Source organism: Capra hircus, chromosome 8 (genome assembly GCF_001704415.2).
Source record: "Capra hircus breed San Clemente chromosome 8, ASM170441v1, whole genome shotgun sequence".
Classification (NCBI taxonomy): domain Eukaryota; kingdom Metazoa; phylum Chordata; class Mammalia; order Artiodactyla; family Bovidae; genus Capra; species Capra hircus.
The window spans coordinates 99,315,157-99,340,899 of record NC_030815.1 but is presented as its reverse complement, the minus strand read 5'-3'; the positions used below and the strand labels follow the sequence as shown (position 1 = coordinate 99,340,899).

The 25,743-nt window shown below is 42.1% G+C and overlaps 1 protein-coding gene across 5 annotated transcripts in view; it reads right to left on the bottom strand.

Annotated features, from left to right (window-relative positions):
* The window catches only part of AKAP2 (A-kinase anchoring protein 2), a 370,807-nt gene that overhangs the window by 136,998 nt on the left and 208,066 nt on the right, over positions 1-25,743 (bottom strand). For all 5 annotated transcript variants that reach the window (XM_018052575.1, XM_018052579.1, XM_018052577.1 and 2 more), the window contains one exon: positions 13,588-13,673. In XM_018052575.1, the coding sequence (XP_017908064.1) occupies positions 13,588-13,673 (86 nt within the window). The remainder of the gene's footprint in view (positions 1-13,587; positions 13,674-25,743) is intronic.

Genomic DNA, 25,743 nt, shown 5'->3' with positions numbered 1-25,743 from the left:
AAAAAATAGGAAGGGTGGGTCAAAGACTATTACAGGATAAGAAAGTTTGACAAAATCCATATGGAGGAAAAAGATTTATTTTAGTTAACTGTCAAATACTAGGAAAAATGCTTAGAAACAGGATGCATATTTTTATTTGAAAAAGAAAGATTATTTTCCTCTTTTGCAATGCCTTTTCTCTTAAGAGGGATTTTCCTATGTCACTCATGGAATAAATTTAATATAAACTTGGAAACTTTTTTCATATTTGGGTTCTGTTCATATTTTCTTTGTAGGGACCAACATATTTAAAATAATAATTCTTACTGGATGAATGTTTATCTATTTCTCAACTTAAATAAGGTTTATCTTTTCAAAATTTCCAAAGGATTTATTGCCATTAGTTTGAAAAATCACCCTCAGAATTTGAATATGTTTAAATATAGTATACCACATATATGAGCATGCACCATAACATTCAGTAAGTTTTCTTTTAACCTAAAAGTTAAGAAATTCTGTATAACACAGAAATACAGATATCTTAGGAAAAGCTGAAAGAAGACAATACTCTAAGCTGAGGCATGGTGGGTATAGTGGTCTCCTAATAAATACTGCAGGACATCTGTAGGCTGAATTTCTCCAGATTCAAAGCAAAGTCTATTTATTTACTGTCAGCCCCACTTCCCTTATTTATTGAAGGGCCAGTTCTGTTTTTATCATATTCATGAATCACTGCAGTTGAATGATAATGAAAATGTAATCAGAATGTTGATAGGATGAAAACCCAAGGGCAAGTCTGAAAAACAACCAAAGCTCTGGGATGAAAATCAAATCTAATTCCAGCAGGTAAACTCCAGTTTTGCATTTAAAGAACAAATGCAAACAGAACTACATAAAAGCTTCTTTATTGATCAGGGGCTGTGAGACCTACTTTATCTGTTTGCATAACAGCATCACCATTTTGCTCTACCGGGGAAGTAAGTAGTTGTTAAGGACACAGGCTGCCTGGTTAGATCTGGGCTCTGAGACTGGGCTGTGCATCCTTGGACAAGTTACTCAGTGTCTCTGAACCTTTCTTCATTTGTAAATTGTAGATACTCATGGTACCTGTCTCACACAGTTGCAGTAAGTGTTGAACATAATACCCTAAGCAATTGGTGGATGCTCGATACATGGAAAACTCTCAGTAAATGTCAGCTATTATTCTCATTCATTTCTGTAAACTGAAATTCACTAGAAAATTTACCATATTAGAGGTCTAAATGCACTATCTCTGAGCATATAGAGAATATGATGACTGATCCATCACTTTACCTTCTACAGACCCCTTTAGGAGAGGGAATGGGGATTGTGGCTACTGACACTGTTTTCCTTTTCAGAAATATACATGATAATGTTGAGCTGAAATAAATGTCACATCTCCACTGGCTCATTTCTGAAGAAGGAACAACTGATGCAACAATGGTAAGCTCAAGTGACATCAAAACAGCCCAACTTCTGGTGTATCAATCACCCTGCATCCTATTCTAGCCAATGCAGCCATCACCTTGTCTGAGCACATTTTCTGTTTTTTCATACAGCTTACACCTGTGTCAGATTTTCTTCATGTTAACTACCAGTTTTCACTGCAACAGAAAAAAGCAAGGAGGAAGGTCATTAGGGTGGGTTGAAAGACACAGAAAAGGAAGGCATTGATAATTTACCAAGAGGGACGCTAGATGCTTGCTTAAACTATCTGAAGTGCTTATGTAATGAAGCAAGATCTTTCTACCAATGAATCCAACAGATACTTCCTGAGAATTATAATTACCCTAAAGATTTATGAGACCTCTGTGAGACTAGACATAAGGACACAGCCTATTGGAAATGGCCACATGAATAATTTGTTTTTCAGGAATAACTTGTGACCATTCCAACCTTCTCAGACACTAATGGTAATTTATTCATAAATTAACTGGATAGGCAAATTCTCGCCTAATGGGAACCAGTTGGCAACCTTCCTAGAGCACCAAAGACCGATGGTTCCTGACAGTGGTTCTACGTTTTGGTAACTGCAAATGAGCCCTGCTTCAAAGCTAAATAGACTGGGGCAGATCATTCACAGGAAGACAGGTCTATCGGCAAAGGGGCTCTGACGTACAGGACAGAGACTATTCTAGAGCTTTGTCATCATTAGTCGCTCCCACCCATGGAATGCTAGAAATGTGCATTGGAGGAAATACACTGATGTACTCAGGAAATATTTGTGACTATGTTAGTACTTTTGCTCGGCCTATGTAGGCCAGTGTCATCTATTTCAGGAGGTGACCACCCAGAGAGAAGGGAATTTTACCAAGCAATAAAGTTGCTAAAAGCACAAGAATATTTCATCATTTTAAAACTTGGGATGAAGCTCTGTATGGAAAAGGAAATCACTGATAGCCCAGCTAAAGTGAAAATCCTAGAACAGACTTCAGAAAAATCATAACATGCCCAGATTGAGGCAAAGTAGTTTTGTTTTGTTTTTTAAGTCAAGAGAAACAAACCAGGGGTAGCATTTCCTGGGGTTTCAGTTCATAGAGAAACCAATGAGGTACTGATCTCGGCATGGGTCGGGTTTGGAAGCCTTTATTCCTAAGGGGAAAAAGTGAATCAGGAGAGAGCTGTTGATCAGTTATCAGTTTACTGTACAGACTGAACCTGCATATCTGTCTGATTTAAAGTTTAATATAATGAACTTAATACATTATCATCCTGAAATGAATAAAGTCACACTAATAGAAGAAATATAAAACTGCAAATAATCTCAAACCACAGTAATCACATGGATTAGCCTTTTTCTTTACCTCTTTTGCAATACCCCTCCTGACCAGGGCTGCCAGACTAAGCAAATCAAAACATAAGACAGCCAGCTACATTTAAATTTTGGTAACTAATAATCAATTTCTTGTTATGTCCCATGTAATATTTGGGACATCAAATACTAAAATATTACTTGTTGCTTATCTAAAATTTGAATCTAACTGGTTGTCCAGTGTATTATCTGGCATAACTACTCTTGCCTCATGGTTGGAACTACTCTGCTTTAACTGATGGTAAAACTAATTTGCATTCATCAACACTCAAATAGAGAGGTTGTAAGGTGCCTTTTCTGAGAAGGCAATGGCACCCCACTCCAGTACTCTTGCCTGGAAAATCCCATGGACGGAGGAGCCTGGTAGGCTGCAGTCCATGGGGTCCACAAAGAGTCAGACATGACTGAGCGACTTCACTTTCACTTTTCACTTTCACGCATTGGAGAAGGAAATGGCAACCCACTCCAGTGTTCTTGCCTGGAGAATCCCAGGGATGGCGGAGCCTGGTGGGCTCTCATCTATGGGGTCGCACAGAGTCGGACACGACTGAAGCGACTTAGCAGCAGCAGCAGCAGCAGCAGCAAGATGCCTTTTCACCCGAGTTCCAATGCTCATTTTGAAATCTTGGATGCTTCATTTAACTTTACTGTGCTCTAGTCACCACATCTGTAAAATGGGCTGAATAAGAGCTCCTCCTTTGCAGGGCCATTTCAAGGACTATATGAGATGGTACACGTAAGGGCCTAGCACAGTACTCAGTTCATAGCAAATGCTCAATCAATATTAGTTATTATTATCAGCAGGAGAACACGATGAATAAATAAAATGACAGAGAAGAAGGTGCCTGAGGTCTTTCATTTGTGGTAATATTCCTTATCTATACATATAAGGTGGAGAAGGCAATGGCACCCCACTCCAGTGGTGGGCTGCCGTCTATGGGGTCGCACAGAGTCAGACACGATTGAAGCGACTTAGCAGCAGCAGCATACATATAAGGAGAGCTGTGAATTGTGACTTCACTTATTTGACCTTCATTTTATTTGACACATAGGGAGCAACACACAGGACTGATAGTAACCAATATTGTTACACCACAGTGTGCACCAGGGCCTTTTTTGCACTATTCTTTGAAATAATGCAAAATGTATATATATAAAAAAATAAGACAGTGATTCTCATAGAAGGGGTATGGTAAACGTTGAGCCAATAGTCCTGGAATGCCTCTCATCCCCCACCCTCACTGCCAACCCTTTTTGAGTTGCAGTGCTTTGAATAGTTTCAAGGACAACAAAAATCTTTCATAAAAGGAGTTTCTTTGGCAAGGGAGCAAATTTAGAACCATCTTTGTGTATGTACCCAATGTAGAAAGGACTGCTGGTCCCAAATGTATTTTTTTGTACAGAGCCTCTGCACAAACCATCCTTTATGTCGTCATCAGCGAATACAAAGGACAACCAGTTAGCACGGCTGGCAACAGAAGGTCCTCAGTAGAATGGCTTTTTAAAAGCAACTTCCAAAGAAAGCTGTAACCTGTGGCCTCTATTCACCACCGGAAGAGCCTAAATGTTTTCCCCCTTTTGTAACAGAGAACATCTGTCAGTCTAGGAGAACAGTCACCCTCCCAGCAGTAAGTTTTACATACAGAGGCAACATCCTCTTTTTATGTGGTTCTGCCATGTCCTTGGTTAGGAAATGCACCCCTTTCAAACAGTTTGTCAGCCCCAACTTGCCTAACTGATAGCCATCCTGTTTCTTGCCTAAGCACAACTGAAAAGTATTGTCTATGTGGTTAAATGAATTAAACAAGGAATCCAAGAGACAGAGGTGGCTCTACTGCCATGGAGAATTCCAGCAGCGAACCAAAATTTAAGCCTGTAAACGCCTAATGGTTATGAAATCAAAACCCCAAACAATGCAAACGGCCAGTGACACTTTAAGTTACAGCCAGTTGATTAATTTCCTTTCATTGCTCCCATCTTTTCTCTATAAAAGTCTCTCCTCAGCTCCTGTGGGCAGGGTACCACTAACCACTTCCAGTTTGATGCTGCCCAACTCACATGGGATTTTGCTCAAACAAAGTCTTAAAATTCTTACTATGGCTCAGTTTATCTTTTAGCAATACGAATAAGTACAAGACGTCTTTCTGAGAAAAAATCTGAGTTGTGTACCAGAATGTTCTGTGCTCCTTTTTGCAAATAGTTTTTAGTCTCTGTATATAAAAGAAGATCATCAAACCAGTCAAGCCTGAAGGAAATCGACCCTGAATATTCAGTGGAAGGAAGCTGAAGCTGAAGTTCCAATACTTTGGCCACCTGATTCGAAGAACTGACTCATTTGAAAAGACCCTGATGCTGGGAAAGATATAAGGCAAAAGAAGAGGACAACAGAGGATGAGATAGTTAGCATCACTGATTCAATGGATCTGCATTTGAGCAAACTCTGGGAGATAGTGATGGACACGGAAGCCTGGCGTATTGCAATCCATAGGGTCACAAAGAGTCAGACACAACTTAGAGACTGAAAAACAACAAATATAAGAGTAAAATGAAGACGGCATTTGGGACTTAGCTGGTATATTTCAAATGGCAATCAAATCATTTTATATCAGCCCAAGACATGGATTGATGTCGTTTTGTACAATCATCAAATAAACACAATTTGAGAAAACAGTGCAGATCCAGACAGGTGCCATCGGTGGCTCTAGCAATGAGCCAGCTGAACAAAAGCAAGACACTTCCAGGATGCCAGTGCTGGGCAGGTTACTCCTCAGAAGAACAGAAGCTCTGCAAAAAGCAAAGTCCTTTAAAAGCTGGCATGCAGCCGCTTCCCAGTAACTTTATTTTGGAACACTGTTCTTGTATGCATGTAAAATGACTGCCTTTCTAGCTTGCCTTGTCCAGAGGATATTAAAATGTGAAGCTGAGGTTTAGCCATCTTTTTTGCTTTTTATTCTTAGCAGGATATATATAAAATCCCTTTGAGAAGACAGCTAGGTATTATTACATATAAATTAGAACACTGAAGTGGTTGCTGGGAGCTGAAGGGAGGAGGGAATGGAGAATTAGTATTTAATGGGTGGAGAGTTTCAGTTTGGGATAATGAAAAAGTCCTGGAGATAGATGGTGGTAATGGCTGCAGAACAGTACAAATGACATAATGCTACATAAAAATGGTTAAAAGTATAAAATTCTGTTATGTGCATTTCACCACAATAAAAAAAATAACATTGATAGGCTAAAAATGATGATATTAAAAAAGCTGAGATGTAAGAGGAAAATAACCAGACAGAAGAGAGAGAGAGAGAAAGAAAAGAAAGGGAAAGAAATGGAAAGAAAAAAGACTGATGAGACACTCCCACTCCTTCCCAGGGCACTGGTGGGAGAGGTGTCAGTGATCCTAAAGGGGAAATGTGAACTGAACCCCCTAAGAAGAGGGTCCCTTACTCAGAAAACACTGACTACACACCTGTAATAAAAGAATAACAGAACGTACCCTCTCATACACAAAGGAAACCAAGCCATTGAAAAATTAACTGTATATAAATGGCGAATTCAGCTCTGGGATTTCTTTGGAAGGAATGATGCTAAAGCTGATACTCCAGTACTTTGGTCACCTCATGCGAAGAGTTGACTCATTGGAAAAGACTTTGATGCTGGGAGGGATTGGGGGCAGGAGGAGAAGGGGACAACAGAGGATGAGATGGCTGGATGGCATCACCGACTCGATGGACGTGAATCTGAGTGAACTCTGGGAGTTGGTGATGGACAGGGAGGCCTGGCGTGCTGCGATTCATGGGGTCGCAAAGAGTTGGACACGACTGAGCGACTGAACTGAATTTAACTGAAATGGCGAATAAGCAGATGAAAATATATTCTGCATCACTAGTCTACAGGGAAATGTACATCAAAAGCACAATAAGATGCTGCTTGACACCTAGTAGGATGGTTACGACCAAAACACAGGCGCTAGCAACGCTGGTAAGACGGAAAATCAGAGCCCTCATCCACTGCTGGTGGGAGGGGACATGGGGCAGCCGCTCTGGAGAACAATCAGACAGTTCTCCCAAAAGTTAGACATGGATTTACCACGTGACCCAGCAATTCCACACCTAGGTTCATATCCACAACAAATGAACATATGCGTCCACATAAGACCTGTTTGAGAATATTCATAACAGAATTATTTGTAATAGCCAAAAAGTGGAAACCACCTCAAAGTCCACTGACTTGTGAATGGACTAGTGAACAAACCGAAACTCTGGTGCGTCCCCGAGATGAAATACTACTCAGCATTAAAGGAAATACCAATAGAGACTACGACACAGATGGACCTCAAAAATGCCAGGCGGAGCTAAAGAAGCCAGACACCAGAGAATTCCATTTTCCTGAAATGTTCAGAACAGGCAAAGCTACAGAGACAGAAATCAGGTTAGTGTTTGTTTGGGATGGGAGCTGAAATGGAGACAAACCGATAGCATAGACGAGGGATCTTAGTGGAGTGATGAAAATATTACTAAACTGGATTATGGTACTCATTAGTAAATTTACTACAAATTATTGTATACTTAAACGTGTGAAATTTATGGTATGTAAATTATGGCTCAATTACGTTTTTAAAAAAGGAACTCTGAAAAAAAAAACTGTGATTTAGAGGCTCTAAGAAGTGAAAAGCAAAACATGAAGGAAAGTAGCATGCGAATAGATAACTGACCAGGACCTACTGCACAGCACAAGGAGCTATACTCAACATTTTGTAATAACCAAGAGGGAAAAGAATCTGAAAAAGAACATATATACACACACACACATACACACATATATATGTATCTGAATCCCTTTGCTGTACACCTGAAACGAACACATCACTGTAAATCAACTACATTAAAAAAAAAAAAATTCTAGCATAAGAGAGAGAAGCAAGGAGGCAGAAGAGCCGGACTGTCAGGTGAGAACAGGGGAGTAAGTAGGCTTGAGGAAGGCCAGTGGTACCCCTTCACTGCAGTCTAGAGAGATGAGTCTTCATTTGTTCATTCACATATTTGCTTGTCCAACAACTATTGACGACTGCACGTGACAGGCTACATTCTCAGTTAGGTGCTGGGATGCAGGTCCTCATAGAGATGACATTCCAGTAGGCAAGTCCAAATCTTGTTCAAGGACACTGATGGTTATTTATTTTATACAGTGGTGGGAATTTATTAACCCCAAACGCCTTATTCCTTCCCTTTGGTAATGGTAAGTTTGTTTTCTGTATCTATAAGTCTGCTTCTGTTTCACTGATAAGCTCATTTGTTCCATATTTTAGATTCCACATATAACTGATATTATATAGCATTTGTTTTTCCCTTTCTGACTTACTTTACTTAGTAGAATAATCTCTAGTTGCATCCATGTCGCTGCAAATGGCATTATTTCATTCCTTTAAATGGCTAAGTAGTATTCCATTGTGTATGTGTGTTTGTGTGTATCACATTTTCTTTATCCATTCATCTGCTACAGACATTTCGGTTGCTTCCATGTCTAGGCTATTGTAAATAGTGCTCCTGTGAACATGGGGGTGCATGTATCTTTTCAAATTTGAGTTTCCCCCAGATATACACCCAGGAGTAGGACTGCTGATCATATGGATTGGCAGAATAATTTAAAAGATCATTCTGGCTACAAATAGGCTGGGTGCAGAGGGCAAGGGTGGATCCAGAGACAGATACAGTGGAAGATGGGACTAGAAATGAAATTGCAGTTCTGAGCCTTAGTCAGTTGTAGCCAATTGTCTTAGCCAGCTGGACAACTAGAAAGCCAAGGGCAATGGAGGGATCATATGACCACACCCCATACTGCTTAAGTGAAATGCAAAACACCATTTCCCAAACTGACCCCTCAAATCACCAAGCGCTTGTTAAAAATGCTAATTCTCACACTCTGTTCTTCTGGATCTGAATTTTGAGAGGAGAAGCCTGGGAAGTTATTTATGTGTATATTTAATACTGCTGCAGACAATTCTCACGGTTAGGCAAGTTTCAGAAAGTATTGATCTATACTTTCTTTTTAAAAGCAAAGTCTAGACAAGCAGCAAGACAGATGAAAACATAATATAGAAGTCATCCCAAAATATGACGACCCTTTTCTTCTAGTGACTCGTGATTCAGGCTGAAAAAAGGTTAATGGCTCTTTCAAACAAGAACAAAACAACTTGTAAAGGGTGGTGTTGTTGTTTTAGTCACTAAGTCATGTATGACTCTTTTATGTCCCCATGGACTGCAGCGCTTCAGGCTCCTCTATCCATGGGATTTCCCAGGCAAGAATACTGGAGTGGTGACTATTTCCTTCTCCAGGGGATTTTCCTGACCCAGGGATGGAACCTGCATCTCCAGCATTGCAGGTGGATTCTTTACTACTTAGCCACTTGGGAAGCCCTGTAAAGAGTGAGCATAGTATAATAAGAAAATGGTGATGGACGTGTATAATACTGGCTTTTGGCCTCTATGGTTTGACACTCTAGAATAGTAGGTATAATTCTGGGGTAGATCAGAGCATAGTGGTTTTCTAGGGCTGCTGTAACAAATTACCACAAACTCAGTGGCCTACATCAACAGAAACTTAATCTCTCACAATTCAAGAGGCCAGAATTCCAAAATCAAGGAATCGGTAGGGCCCTGCTCCCGCTGAAGGTTTTAGGGGAGGATCCTTCCTTGTCTCTTCCAGTTTCCGGTGGCTCTAGGTGTTCGCCTTGGGCTGCGTGGAACTCTAGCCTCTGCCTCTGTTTCTTCTTATGGCCTCTGTCTCTGTGTTTCCTCTTCGGTCATAACAACGTGTGTCATTGGACTTAGGTCTCCCTGGTTAATCCACGATGATCTCACCCCAAAATTCTTTTCTTATTTACATCTGCAAAGACTCCTTTTCCAAATAAGGTCACAGTCACAGGTGCCAGGATTTAGGACTTGGACATATGGTTTCGAGAGGAAGGAAGGGATTCACCATTCAACCTACTAATAGTGATTTAAAATTGTTGAGCAAGCCTACATGATGCTCCTACCCGTGTCAGTGTATCTACAGGGTGTTTTAAATATAAATGTTTTTGGTTCAACTTTGGGCTTCCCCAGGACTGGGGATCCATTCTATCCAGTATACTCCCTCTGCTGCTGCTAAGTCGCTTCGGTCGTGTCCGACTCTGTGCGACCCCATAGACGGCAGCCCACCAGGCTCCCCCGTCCCTGGGATTCTCCAGGCAAGAATACTGGAGTGGGTTGCCATTTCCTTCTCCAATGCATGAAAGTGAAAAGTGAAAGTGAAGTCGCTCAGTCGTGTCCGACTCTTAGCGACCTCATGGACTGCAGCCTACCGGGCTCCTCTGTCCATGGGATTTTCCAGGCAAGAGTACTGGAGTACTCCAGGCATTGCCTTCTCCGATGCTCCCTCTAAGCCATCCATTTTGCAAATCCGCACCCCCGAAGGCTCAGTGGTAAAGAATCCACCAGCAATGCAGGAAACACAGGAGACGCGGGTTTGATCCCTGGGTTGGGAAGATCCCCTGGGGAAGGAAACGGCAACCCACTCCAGTATTCTTGTCTGGGAAATCCCATGGACAAAGGAGCCTGGTGGGCTAAAGTCCATAGTGTCACAAAGAATAGGACACAACTGAGCATGCCCACACAGTTTAACATTGCTCAGAATGACAGGTTTGTTTATAAATGAATTCACTCATCTGAGCCACGCATATTTTCAGAAGCATGACTTTGTCATTTCAAAATAAGACATGGTATTAAAAGGCTACCTATAGTAGACAAAACCACATTCAGACCACTGACATCACAGAAAATGCTGTGCTTTTTTCAGAAAGAAAACTCCTACACATGAAGAAAGGTACGTCTATTGCAAGAAGAGTAATAGGGAGGAAACCAAAGAATTTTAGTGGTTTCTGCTGATATTCCCTTTGGGAAATGTCAATGGATCAACTTTTACAGTAATAAATATTTTAACAGAATATTTTGTTTTCCCAGGGCAAAAAGCAGGGATAGGTGATATTACAAGGATATATGAAATAGCTATTAGAAGCAGGAATAGCTGTAGACATATGAATGCATGCTAAGTTGTTTCAGTTGTGTCTGACTCTTTGTGACCCTACGGACTGTAGCCCACCAGGCTCCTCTTCCCATGGAATTTTCCAGGCAAGAATACTGGAGTGGGTTGCTATGCCCTTATCTAGGGGAGCTTCCCAACCCAGGGATCGAACCTGCGTCTCTTACATCTCCTGCGTTGGCAAGTGGGTTCCTTACCACGAGTGCCACCTGGGAAGCCTGTAGTGACATGAATATATGATAACAAATCTGTAGTTAACAAAGATCAGGTACTTATAGACACAGAATAAATTAATACTTTAAGACAGATACAAGAAGGGGACTTCCCTTACAGTCCAGTAGTTAAAACTCTGCTTTCAATGCAGAGGGTGTGGGTTCAATCCCTGATTGGAAAACTAAGATCCCAGATACTACACAGCACAGCCAAAAAGTAAAAATTAAAAGAAAAAAAGACACAAGAGCAGGATGGATACAAAAAGCAGTGTGGGGTAGGAAAAAGCATAGTACTGAAGGAAAAAAATTGATAATTTTTTGTAATTGGGAAATCTAATGGAGAAGAATCTAAAAAGAAGTATTTCCCTAAATTGCATTCATCTGGAAGTTTCCAGAATCCTTTATTGAGAAGAGATTAGCATTAATAAAGGAACTTAATATTTATAGGGATTTATTGAAGTATTAAATATATTTGTATCTTGCTTAGCTTTTTAAAAGTATATAGTGTTCTTTCTTCTAAGTAGATTCAGTTCTTGTGAACTAAAAATCCCCTATTCTTATAAAAATATTCCCAGGTATTCAATAAAAGAGAATTCCTAAGTGGCTCAGTGGTAAAGAATCCACCTGCCAAGAGACTTGGGAGATGCGAGTTCAATCCCTGGGTCGGGAAGATCCCCTGGAGAAGGAAATGGCAACCTACTCCAATATTCTTGCCAAGGAATTCTCATGGACAGAGGAGCCTGGCAGGCTACAGCCCGTGGGGTCACAATGAGTCAGACATGACTGAGCATGTACACACGTATGCACATTCAATAAAAAAAAAAAAAAAAAAAAACAGAAAGAGAGGTTGAGGATGACATCAAAGTTGAACTGACCCAAGTACAACTTTAGTCAAGACCTTCATACCAGGAGCACGCTGATTATGCAGTAGCCTTATAAAATGGGACTTGGGCAAAATCTGTTTATATCCAAATACTCAATTTGCTTTTATAAAACAAACTCTGCAGGTAGACTAGCAACACATCTCAGAAACGAATTCTTAAAATCATGACAAATTTCAACATAGCACATCTAAATCCATCAGATTCTACTATCAGCATCCACCTCTCTCAATTCAACACGGCCAAAGATTTCTCAAACTTCTCAGACTTTGCACTAATAGCTAGGAAAATACCAATACACCATTGCAATATATATTTTTATCTTATAAGTTCAACTAAACATAATGACAAGCAAACACATTTTTAGCACTGGATAATTATTATCTAGATTAGTTGACTCATTTAACCAACAGGCTATTTTTCCATTTTATAATACATTTCATGACTGTATTTTTCTTTGCTTTCTCTAACATTTTTAACAGATAACACAAATTCAGACATCACATTACAAAGAAAAGCTTGAATAAATTCATCCTGTATATTCTTTTGAACAACTTCTACTAAAAAATCCAGAGTTAAATCTCTAGTGATATCTCAATATAAAAAAGGACATTACATTTTCATTTTCCAAGAAAACTGTCCAAGTGGCATTTATTTAAATTGTATTCATTCAAGCAAAAATGTTAGAAAGCCCTCCCACTCCCAGTCTTTGTTCAGTTCAGTCACTCAGTCATGTCCAACTCTTTGCGACCCCACAGACTGCAGCACACCAGGCTTCCCTGTATAAACAGAATTCCAAGAGAGGAAGACTGTTCCTTTGTGTTTATTCCAGTAACAGAAGGGAAGTAATTGTGTCTGATATATTTTGCTACAGACTCCTTAATCTAGGCAATGATTACAAATTCATGCATTTAATTTGAACAGTGATAATTAGGTTGATTTCCAGATGACTCATTTTTTAAACCTATGGCCATTAGCACGTTCCATCTGGAGTGGGCCATGTGCTGCCTTCCCGCTGACATCAGTGGAAATCTTGAGTCAAGATCAAAGCTACTTTATGCCTCTCTGACCTTTCTTCACAATGCACAGTGGGGCCTGAGTTTCTCAGCTCAGAATTTTCAGATTTGCTTTGCTGTCCCCATGGGGTCACACTTGCAAACAGTCAACATGTAGACGTTTACTGAAGACCCTAAAACCAGTCCATTGGAAATAACAAGTCTTGGATTCTAGTTTTAAGGTGATTTCCTAATGCAGGCCCCAAATTTCAGCAAATTTTATTCTATTCTGAGGTCAGCAAATGGAGAACCCCAGTGGGGTTAGGGGCAGTATTCATTTTACCCCCAGAAATCTGCCATAGGCTCACTTTCCTCTAGAGCAGCCATCCCCCACCTTTTTGGCACCAGGCACCAATTTTTTGGAAGACAATTTTTCCATGGACAAGGAGTGGGGGGTGGATGGTTTCAGGATGATTCAAGTGTGTTACATTTATTTTATTTCTATCTAATGCCAATGCTGATCTGACAGGAGGTTACTGGTAGCCCAGGGGTTGGGGACCCCTGCTATAGAGATGCATGTAGAGAATCACGCTAGAGAAAGGATGCCTTACCTTGACAGTCATGTCTGCGCTGGATGATGCTATAGCCTCTGAGGTTATATCATCTCGTGTTAGCAGCACACTCTCCCACCCAACTCCTGAAAAAAAAAATGAGTGTCATTTGAAAGTGCATTCAGTTGGCATGGATGGAAACTATTTTGCAGCTTTCAAGTCCATGTGATGTGTAAAGGAAATCAGTGGTCCACCTGCCTGGCAGTTAACAGGAAAACTTCCTTTCAGAAATGTGGTCAGTCAGCACCTCTTGTTTTCACCTAATCTCCAAGTTTGGAGTCGTCATCTAAATTTTGTATGTTATGGTTTAATCGCTGTCATGTCCGACTCTTGCCAACCGCTGGACTATAGCCCTCCAGGCTCCTCTGTCCATAGGATTCTCCAGGCAAGAATACTGGAGTGGATTGCCATTTCATTCTCCAGGGGATCTTTCCAACCCAGGGATCGAACCTGGGTCTCCTGCATTGCAGGCAGATTCTTTACCGACTGAGCTACCGGGGAAGCCCCATCCCTAGGGATATTTATATAAATCTTATATGTTATAGACAGTGCTATTCCTAGTACAGAGTGGAGAAGAGGTTACAATGAACTCCTCTAGAATCCAGGCCTCATACTGAGGTCTTATGTGGGGCTTAAAGCGAATCCCATTACACAGAAATCTGTCCATCTGAATCTAAGTCAATACCCAATAGAAATGACTCCAGATTATTTACTGTCCTAGATTCTGCACACCTGCTGAAAAGAACTGAGTTTATACTCACGTTTAAAATCTATGTATGTTTCTCCCCAAGTCTTAATACATGTTAGCTCCTTTTCTCTTGAGCTGTCAGACAGGCTCTGAGAGTGGACATCTGGCAAGACACAAGATTTTGTGCTCTCCAGCCTCAAAAAAGATATCAGGGGCTACTGTTTGAAAATAGCCACGTCACAATAGAGTAAAACTACACTAATTTAAATGCAGTTATGTGTGTGCATGGAGGTGGAACTGTCTATAACAGTGAAAAGTTTGAAGTAATGACAGGTATATTTTTAAAAACAATATTGCAAGTCAAGTCATCTTCCTAAAACCTAAGAAGGTAACAGTTATTAGTAGAGTTTCTCGGGGTCTACTTCAATAAGCAGATACAAATTTTATAACTGGTATAACAACTGCCTACTGGGATATGAGTGTTCATAGCCTAAAGTATTAAAAAGATTATTTTTAAAAACAGGCAAAAACTATGTAATATTAATTTACAATATTGATTTTCTTATATAATTTTCCCTAAGGAAAACTCAAGGGCAATATTCATGTTAGACCTGTGTGAATCACCGAAATTCCACATTTCAACTGTTAAGCATTATGTTAAATGAGAACTGGAATGTTTTTCTGTTTGCCACATAGTAAATATTTTAGGTTCTGTGGTCAAACCACTTCTGTTGCAGCTTCTCACGCTGCCATTATTGAGAGAAAGAAGCCAGAGATAACATTATTGAGAGAAAGCAGCCAGAGATAACATATAAGCAAATGGACATGACTGGGTTCCAATAAAACTTTATTTGAAAAAAACAGGCACTGGCCAGATTTGGCTCATGAGATGTGCATTTCCAGCCTCTGTGGTAAGTCAAGAAACCAGAGATGTATCTAGGAAAGATTGTTATACTTTGGCATTTTTCTAAGGATCAACTGGACAAATCAGGGGTGAAACTATAGTAGTAGTTTGCAATTACATGACACTTTAAATAAACTAATATGAGATTAATTCAATTTTAATATGTTAGCACTGATTGCATTGCCTTATTTTATATTCTGAATCCTTGAGAGTCTCATTTCACAGGAAATGTGCACCATGGATTACTCAAGATCCATGGGCTATAATTTATTGCAGAGTGTAAACAGTTGTCTCTCACTGGGTTGTAGAAATTGGGTCAGAGAAGTTTGATGACTTGCCCTACAATTTCCTCTCAGGAAAGTTGTGGGCTTTGTCTTAAATGCACATTTCTGGGAAAGAAATCTTGTTTCCACAAGAACAGATTATTTCCCAGACATATCTTGCATTTAACTAAAACCCTTCCTGGTTTAAGCCACTATTGGTACCTACTGGAATGGCCAGCAGAGGACACAGATATTGGGCATGGACAAATAAATATATGATTTTTAATTACAGAATAATTTGATTTTTTTTTTGGCTGTGCTGTGTGGCATATGGGATCCTAGTTCCCCACCTAGTAATCGAACCTGTGCCCCCTGCTCTGGAAGTGCAAAGTCCCGACCATTGGATCTCCAGGGAAGTCCCTAATGTGAATTATTGTTCAGCAAATATTTGGCGCCCTTCTCTCTCACTGTGGGAGAAATTTTCTTCCCTGTCCTACTGATGTTTGCCTTGGCAAATAGGATGTTAGTGGATATCATGCAAGCAAAGGTTTGAAATGGGCTTGTGTGGTGACATTTGCCCTCTTGCTCTTCTGCTCTAGCATGAGAAGGACATGCCCCAGTTGATCTGCAAGGAAATGAGAGTCATGGGGAATTGACTTGGACCCAGTCTGCACCTGGAGCTAAGCCAAGTCTAGATCAGCCAATCCCCAGCTCAAGTGCATATGCATGATGGTAACAGTGATTCCGTTTTGGGATGATTTGTCAAGCAGCATTATTCTAACAGTAGCTGAAAGATAGAATCTATCACCAAAATTATACACGAAAATCATTTAAATAAAGCACTTTTATCTTTAACTATGCAAATATAATTCCCTTTGTTGCATATAATTCATTTACAAGTATTAATTTCCATCTCTATATATTATATCCCACTTTGGGAACAATCTTTCCTCTGCTACAATCATTCCTTTCGTAAGCAATACTATGTTTATTACAGGATATATGGCCATAAGAAAGAGACATGAGACATCAATACATATGTATTCTCAATATATAATCTGGTAGATAATACAGAATATATGTAATTCACATAGTGTAGTTTTATCTACTGCACTTTCAAATAACCACTTTTATAGCTTCCCTTTTCCCTTTGCTCAATCTTACTTACAATTTTTTTAAAAAAACCATATTTTATATTATTCATACAATCCCTAGCAATACTATATTATTTTTATTCCATTTTTAAAAGGCTGGATCAAACCTTCAGGAAAAAAATAACCTTTCTCTCCCAGAAGAGAATAACTTTTCATTTCTCTGTAGTGGAAAAACTGAGACCCATCTACTTGTAGCTAAGGGATTCTTATAAATACTCCATCAGGGAGAGTTTTATAAAGATCTTGCAGCAATAAATCAAATCTGCCATGAATTTGTTGTTGTTGCTTTTTATATACCTCCTTATTTAGCTTCACAGTCAGATAAATACATCCCTTTGCCCAAGCTTCCCTGGTGCCCACATCCCTGGGTCTCTGTTCCCAGGGTGCACTCTGCTGATTGTCTTGGCCCTTCTCTGTTGATTTCTATCAGGAATAATACACGTATTGTTGACAGGATAGTGCAAGCAAAAGGAAGGAGGCTGGGTGAGGAAGCAACTGATGGCATCCAGAGAACATGGGCTGACTTCCTTAATTCTGATCCTGGCTAGTACTAAAAATAAATAAAAATGAAGGGTCCAAGGCCCAGAGGGAAAGGGGAGCACTGCATGGGAGGGTGCTGGTTGTGCCCAGACCCCCTGGAATCACCATGTGTCACGAGGTAAAAGCAGATTAAGAAAGAAAGACAAGTCAGCATAGACTCTTATATGCAAGAGAGTGGACCCTTGTTATAGCCCATCTATCCACACAGATTTTAGATAGATCATTGGACAAAGCAGGTGGCTGAGGGGGTCACTAGTGCTCTTCACCAAATGCTCCCCCTTATTCCTTCCTCTCGTGGACACATAACAGGTGGACACATAACAGGATTTCACTTCCTAGCCTCCTTAGAGCTGGTGAGGTCATGTGACTAGTTCTGGCTGATGGGTATGGGTGCAATGGCATCGATCACTTCCAGGCTGGAACATTCAATTGCTGATGACAGACCCTCCAGCACACCCTTGCCCTTCAACATGGTGAAAGGCAGTGTTCCAGACGGTGACAATTTTGTTAGCATAAGGCCCAACTAAGAGAGTAACACAAGGCACAGATATGGCCAACCCATAAGGGCCATCATGTTAGATGCATGAGAACTAAACCTTTACTATTTTAAGCCATAGGACTGGGGCTGTTTATTACACTAATATAACATAGCCTCGCCTTAGGAAAGGACGGACGGAGCCCTTTCAGACCTGCCATCCCCACCCACCTCCAGTTCCTATTATAGCAAGGTCTTTAGATAAATCTGTGTTCTATCCTCTAAACAAATTCTACCCTTTAAATTTTGTCTCCTAAGCAGGTTTTAATGGCCCATACTTTCCTTGGGAGCCACTCTCTGACTCCACTGTGTTCAGCGCTTACTGCACAGGTCAGCTGCATCTCATGAAAGATTTCGGTTCTAAAGACAAAAGGGACAAAGCTACATGATCAAAACTGCCCTTGAAAATCCCTTAAATCTCCCATACAGTCCAGTTAGCACCATACTTCAGAAAACCCAACAGAACCACTTCTGTTCCAGCTTTAGAACAGACCATTTCTCCTTTTAAGTATGAGATGTTGCTGTTGGCTTGTACTAAGGATCATGTTATACAAAAAAATACAGATCTTGAAACTCTAGGATTTCTTCATGTTTGGAGATGCCCAAACTGAGAGAGATAGAAGGAGCTAAGACCACTAGCAGAAACAACAGATTAACACTTACCTTGTCATCCTCCCACTGGGGTGTATGATATAGAATGCTTTGGGGCTTCCCTGGTAGCTCAGACAGTATAAAGAATCTGCCTGCAATGCGGGAGACCCAGGTTCCATCCCTGGGGTGGGAAGATCCCCTGGAGAAGGGAATGGCTACCCACTTCAGTATTCTTGCCTGAGAATTTGTGGGCAAAGGAGCCTGAAGGGCTATAGTCCATGGGGTTGCAGAGTTGGACCCGACTGAGCAATTCTCCCATACTATTGTTTTCCTCTATTTCTTTGCAGTGATCGCTGAGGAAGGCTTTCTTATCTCTCTTTGCTATTCTTTGGAACTCTTCATTCAAATGGGTATATCGTTCCTTTTCTCCTTGGCCTTTAGCTTCTCGCTATAAAAGTGCTGCACTCAATATGCCAGCAAATTTGGAAAACTCAGCCCTGGCCACGGACTGGAAAAGGTCAGTTTTCATTATAATACCAAAGAAAGGCAATGCCAAAGAATGCTCAAACTACCGCACAATTGCACTCATCTCACATGCTAGCAAAGTAATGCTCAAAATTCTCCAAGCCAGGCTTCAACAGTACATGAATCGTGAACTTCCAGATGTTCAAGCTGGATTTAGAAAAGGCAGAGGAACCAGAGATCAAATTGCCAACATCCGTTGGATCATCAAAACAGCAAAAGAGTTCCAGAAAAACATCTACTTTTGCTTTATTGACTAAGCCTTTGACTGTGTGGATCCACAACAAATTGTGAAAAATTCTTAAAGAGATGGGAATACCAGATAACCTGACCTGCCTCCTGAGAAATCTGTATTCAGGTCAAGAGGCAACAATTAGAACTGGACGTGGAACGACAGACTGGTTCCAAATCGGGAATCGTCAAGGCTGTATATTATCACCCTGCTTATTTAACTTATATGCAGAGTATATCATGCAAAATGCCAGGCTGGATGAAGCACAAACAGGAATCAAGACTGCTGGGAGAAATATCAATAACCTCAGTTATACAGCCCTTATGGCAGAAAGGGAAGAAGAACTAAAGAGCCTCTAGAGTGACATTTCCACCTCCTCCCTCTGCTGTGAACTCACATCCCTAATCATTAGCCCTGCTTTTGGGGCTTGAGCAGGAAAAGCCCTTAAGCGTGTCTGTCTGATAGAATCAGCTCCTTCATGCCACCTTAGAAGGCCCTTAGCAACTAACCCATAAGGACCTGTGGACAGGGAGTGGACCTGATGCCCAGTTAGTCTCTGCCAGTGTCTGTTAAATGAGCAATGTTAGTTTGTGGGCAACCAGGTTAGAGGGGGAGCTTCAAAGTGGGGCCGAGTTAAAAGCAGAGTTTGCTCAAAGGAGAAAAGAGAAACACAAAGGAAAGGGTGTGAAGGGGGCTGGCAATGACAGGGGCTGGGACCCGGGACCCATTACCGGAGTGCTTGCACCTGGACAAATCTTCAAGCAACAGAAACAAAGAAACAATAAGGAACTAAAAATAACTGCATGCTTGCACATTTGGGGGCAATTATGAACAATAAGATACAAAAAGGCCACACACTGTCATTTCTGAGATGCCAAGAGGAAAGGCAGGGTGCTGAGCATGATCCGCCCCCCCCCCCCCCCGCCCACAGCACCACCAAGGGGATGGTCACGCCACCTTAGCTATGCCCCCTGTCCAACCCATGGACCCACCCCATTTAAGGATCCAAGCAGCTCCTCTCAGGGAGCCAGCAACGGCACCTGTTCCTTGTTATCACCCTGTTGAGCAGCAGGAGTCCCAGTAAAGCCTTTCCTACAATTCTCATCTGGCCTCTAATCAATTTCTATTGAAGGAAGTGTCCAAGGATCCAGGTTGGTAACAGTTAACAGTCCCACTTTTGAGCTGATTCACTCTAGATGCTGAAGAAACAGGCTGTGATTGGTCCTTTCTCCCAGAGGCAGGCAAGTCCTAGTGGCTTGAGATACTTGCCATCAAACCCCTTGGAAGTACAGTCACCAGATATAAAACATCTGGGTGGTGAGACCTTGTGTGCCTCGAAGACAGGGCTGACCCTTCACCAGCCCCACCTCCATGCCCACCTCACCCTTTGGAGTTGCAAAGAGTTGGACATGACTTAGCGACTGAACAGCAATAACCATCTTATATACAAAACATGGACCCATCGTGAAAATGTCATTAAGTAAAGAGTAAGTTGCTCAGTCGTGTCCGACTCTTTGCGACCCCATGGACTGTAGCCCACCAGGCTCCTCAGTCCATGGAATTTTCCAGGCAAGATTACTGGAGTGGGGTGCCATTTCCTTCTCCAGCGGATCTTCCCAACCCAGGGATTGAAGCTGGGTCTCCCGCACTGCAGGCAGGTGCTTTACCATCTGAGCCACCAGGGAGATCACAGTGAAAGGATGGGGTTAGGGCCTGGGTCCCTCTGTGTCTAAAGTCTCTTCCTTGTCAGGTCTTGAATTGAGACTCGGCTAGATATTTCCCCTTTTAATCCTCGTTGGCTCCCTTTGGGTTTGAAAAAAAAAAAAATCTCACTTTGTTCTTTGAGAAGTTCTCAGCATGGTGGTCATTAAAACTTAGCGGAACTTCAGAACAATGATTTGCCTCTAAACACTTGGCTTTCGGAAACCCCACCCAAGGATTAGCTGATGGGACTTGCTTCCTCTGGATGGGAAGCCCCACCCAGGTGCTTGGAGGAGCAGAGCAGGATGTGACCCCACCCCAGCTCACCCAACTCCAGATGGTGGCTCATCCTTGCCCCAGAGCCCCAGCTTTCTCTTTCTTGGGGCAGATAAAAGGGCCAGGCCCTAGGGTCTCTAGAAGCAATGGTAGTAGGGGCATTCCCCTCCTCTCTTGGCTGCTCTCATTGAGAGGTTATTGTTGTTCAACTGCTAAATTGTGTCTGACTCTTTGCAACCCCATGGACTGCAGCACGCCAGGCTTCCCTGTCCTTCACCATCTCCCAGAGTTTGCTCAAACCCATGTCCACTGAGTTGATGATGCCATCCAACCATCTCATCCTCTGTTGCCCGCTTTTCCTCCTGCCTTCAATCTTTCCCAGCATCAGGGTCTTTTCCAATGAGTTGGCTCTTCGCATCATGTGGCCAAAGGACAGAAGCTTCAGTTTCAGCATCAGTCCCTGCAGTGAATATTCAGGGTTGATTCCCTTGAGGATTGACTGGTTTGATCTCCTCTTTGAGGAGAGTTCACTGGAAAAGAGAACGTTTACCATTTGAACTATGAGTTATTTTCCTCAAACTCACTGAGGCCACTGGTCTTGCCTTCCCCTGTCCAACTCCTATACCTTCCCGAGTAAGGAAAGTTTGTCTGGGTGCAGCAGTAGACGTTCAGGGAGCTCAAAAATAAGACCTCAATGTCTTGTTGAGTGTTCCCCATGCCCTCTCCACGCCACTGCTCTCCCCACCAGCATGGCCACGATAATATCAATCCTGACAGCTAAACTGATGAGTCAAGCACTAGGTCTTCACAAGTATCACCTCATTCAATCCTCATACAATACAGGGACACGAGGCAAGTATAATATTATCCCCACTTTACAGAGGAGAAAACGGAGGCTTAGAAAACATAGAAGTAATCTAGCAAGTGATGCAATGAGCACTCTGACCTCAGAGGTTATCTGCCTAACCAGTTACCTTACCACCACCCCCAAAGATCTCTTATTTTCAGGGATTGGTAAACAGGAAACTTGAGGACATATTGGAAAAAAAACAAGATTTGCAGAGGGGAAATTTTTTTTTCCTGGCGGTTCCCATTCAAGATGGTTTCTGAGCTTGGAGTCCTGTGACAACCAAGTTCTGCAGAGGGTGCCCTGCGCGGAAGAACCTCTGAAAGATGGACAAGGATTAAGACTAAAAGAACTGAGTGCCTCTGAGCTCCACCTTGGGTTCAGACACTCCACAAGTAAACCCTGGGACAAAAACTCTGGGTGATCTCAGAGGCAAGCATGTGGTGGAGAAGAAGTGGAAACTCACAGCACCTTGGGCTGGAAAAAAAAAAAAAAATACAGAGCTTGCTCTCTCCCTGTAAGCATGTGGTAGGAAGGGGTAACAACAAAAATAGCAGGTTATCATTTCCTGAGAGCTAATTATGTGCTCTTGGTTGTGCTTTATTTAACATATATTACCTAACAATCAGAAACCCTACATAACGTAGACACTTTTTAAAAATTTATTTGTTTTTCATTGGAGGACAACTGCTTTACAATATTCTGTTTGTTTCTGCCCTACATCAACATGAATCAGCCATCGGTATACATATGTCCGCTCTTATTTTTAATCTTTATTTTTTGGATAGCAAAAATGAAGCTTAGAGAAGTAAATAATTTGTCCGAGAACACATAACAGTAAGGAGCATATTTGGGATGTGAATAAAGCTCACACTATACGAGGCTGTTACTAATCACTTCTGCTCACTAAGGTGTCCACAGTGAGAAGGGCAAGGATCCTCTTGAGACTGGGACCACACATGGACACACATACCTGCCTGTCACATGCACACACTTTTATGTACACACACACATGCACACACAGACACCTGTGCTTGTGTGCACAACCGCAGACCCATGTATATATGCATAACCCACGAAGTGCGAAGCTGCAACAACTTTTCAGCTCTGATCTTCTATATGCTCTGGAGTCTTAGACCTCCTTTTAAGAAGAAGAAAGCCTTTCTCAGTGATAGTATCTGAGGGTAAATGGGAAACTAGGTGTTTCATCTCTTGCTCGATTCTCAAAGGTGAATTTTATATGAAGTGGGAGGCAGATTCCAAATGCACAAAACTGAGAGCAGAAAGGATCACACTTGTGTTCAAAATGAGTTTTACAAGACACTGGAGGCCTGAGGCAATTTTGAAAATGGTTTGTTTGGGCTCACCAGAACCATTCCTCAGAAATTAAAGCCTTTTTAGGCAACCCTGCTCCTTGTAGCAAACTCAACAAACTGTTCACAAACAGGGTCCCCGCTGAGAGGTTGGGCTTCCCAGGTGGCGCTAGTGGTAAAGAACCTGCCTGCCAACGCAGGAGACTTAAGAGACGTGGGTTCAATCCCTGGGTCAGGAAGATCCCCTGGAGAAGGAAATGGCAACCCACTCCAGTATTCTTGCCTGGAGAATCCCCTGGACAGAGGGTAGCCCACGGGGTTGCAAAGAGTTGAACACAATTGAGCAACTTAGCACACTCTCAGAGGTTAGAGAATTAACAGCTTAAAGCCTGGTTTACCCTCAAGTTAATTTGCAGATAATATCACTCAAGGGGGCTCCCCCCTTAAGTCCAATAAGGATTCTGTTATAAGTCTCCACAATATCCTATTAGTTTTGCCAGCCTGATTTTTTAAATATTTATTAATATTTTGTTTGGCTGCCCCAGTCTGAGTTGTGGCATATGGGATCTAGCTCCTTGACAGCGATAGAACCCCGGCCCCTTGCATTGGGAGCACAGAGTCCCAGCCACAGGACCACCAGGAAATTCCCTGCCAGCCTAGTTTATAGGTTGGAAAGATATTTGATATTTAGCCCCCAAACATGTCATATAAAATTAAATAAACATACTGTAAATCAACTATACTTCAATAAAATATAAAAAATAAAACAAAACTGGCAAAGAGTGAAAAAAATTCTGTACAAACCCAAACCACCATCTTGGATCCAGTTCTTGTGCAAAGGAGATGCACTGAAGACAGGGCAGAGTGACATGGACTTACTTAGAGTCCCTCGCTCTTTGGCAGGCTTCCCTGATAGCTCAGTTGGTACAGAATCTGCCTGCAATGCAGGAGACCTCGTTCGACCCCTGGGTTGCGAAGATCCACTGGAGAAGGGATAGGCTACCCACTCCAGGATTCTTGGGCTTCCCTTGTGGCTCAGCTGGTAAACGATCCGCCTGCGATGTGGGAGACCTCGGTTTGATCCCTGGGTTGAGAAGGGAAAAGCTACCCACTCCAGGATTCTGGCCTGGAGAATTCTATGGACAGTCCATGGGGTCACAAACAGTCAGACACGACTGAGTGACTTTCACTCACTTGGACTCTTTGGAGGGTCAGTCACCCAGTTGGTACCCTTTCCCTCTCTTGGTTGTGAAAAGAGTGCCATGGATGGAAGGCACAGGGGAGAGCATGGATGGCCCTTGGAGACATGAAGAAGCTGGCTCCACCGTGCCTCTTCCCACCTGCTGCCTCCTCTCCAGCCCACTGCACCAGTTCAGGCTTCCAGAGGTCTCCCAAATCAGATCAGCCTTCCCTATCGTCACCACCATTACTTCTCAGGAATGTAACTGTGTCCACATCCCTCCCGACCTCATTGCATGTCTTCTCTGCGTCTAGCATAGTGCTTGGGCTGGGGAGAATCAGGTGGGAAGACCTGGTTCCAGGCCCTCAGGAAGGTGGTGGTCTGGAAGGAAGTTTCCTCTGGGCCATCTGCTTTCCAGCATTGCTCCACTCCCTCTCTGTATGGGGCATCCCTTGCGTGGGCAGCCAGGATGTTACATTTCCACCCTGAGTTCTGGGCATCCTGCCAATGCCTCTTCTGCTTCCGTGGGGTGGTGGGGCACTGTGGTGGTATCAGGTAACCCCTGGGAGCTCACTTGGCCATTCAGAAAACCCATCTGAATCAAGTAAAAGTATATGGTGGTGGTGGGGGGGATATTTTTAGAAGAAACTTCTGGAAAATTCAGAAAGGTTCTTAGGATTATCATCGGTCCAGAAGCTGCAAATGGTGACCCTTCTAGCTTGTAGGTGTGCTTTGTCGAGTCTGCAAGGCTCTGTTGTTGCTTTAAGTGATTTAGTTGCCAAGATTCAAAATTCTTTAGAATGGACACAAACATCTAGTATCTCTTGAGAAAAATGAGAAGATTTGGCAAAATTAGGCCCAGCAGCCACTGCTCTACCTGACAGCAACTGCGAAGAACTGTGTAACTATCTTTATCCATGAGATCTGCCTGCTCTGAGGCCTCAGTTTCCACCACCCTCTCGTTTTATTTGTGGGTTGACGTCATTCACTGATGTTAACTGTCTGGCCCTTAATGGCATCTGAATTTGCCAGCCCAATCTGATTTAATTGCCACAATATCCCTCATGAGGAGACTGAGAAAAGTTGTGAATTAATCCCATTTCAAACTTTTTTCCAAAAAATTGATGTCTAGTTGATTTATAAAGTTGTGTTAGTTTCAGGTATATAGCAAGTGATACACACACACACAGAGGAACAGAAGATACCCTGGAGAAGGGAATGGGTACCTGTTCTAGTATTCTCGCCTGGAGAACTGCACGGACAGAGGAGCCTGGAGGGCTACAGTCCATGGGGTCGCAGAATCGGACATGACTGAGCGACTAACACTTTCACTTTCATATATATATATATTTGTTTTCAGATTTTTTTCCATTATAGGTTATTACAAGATATTGAATATAGCTTTCTGTG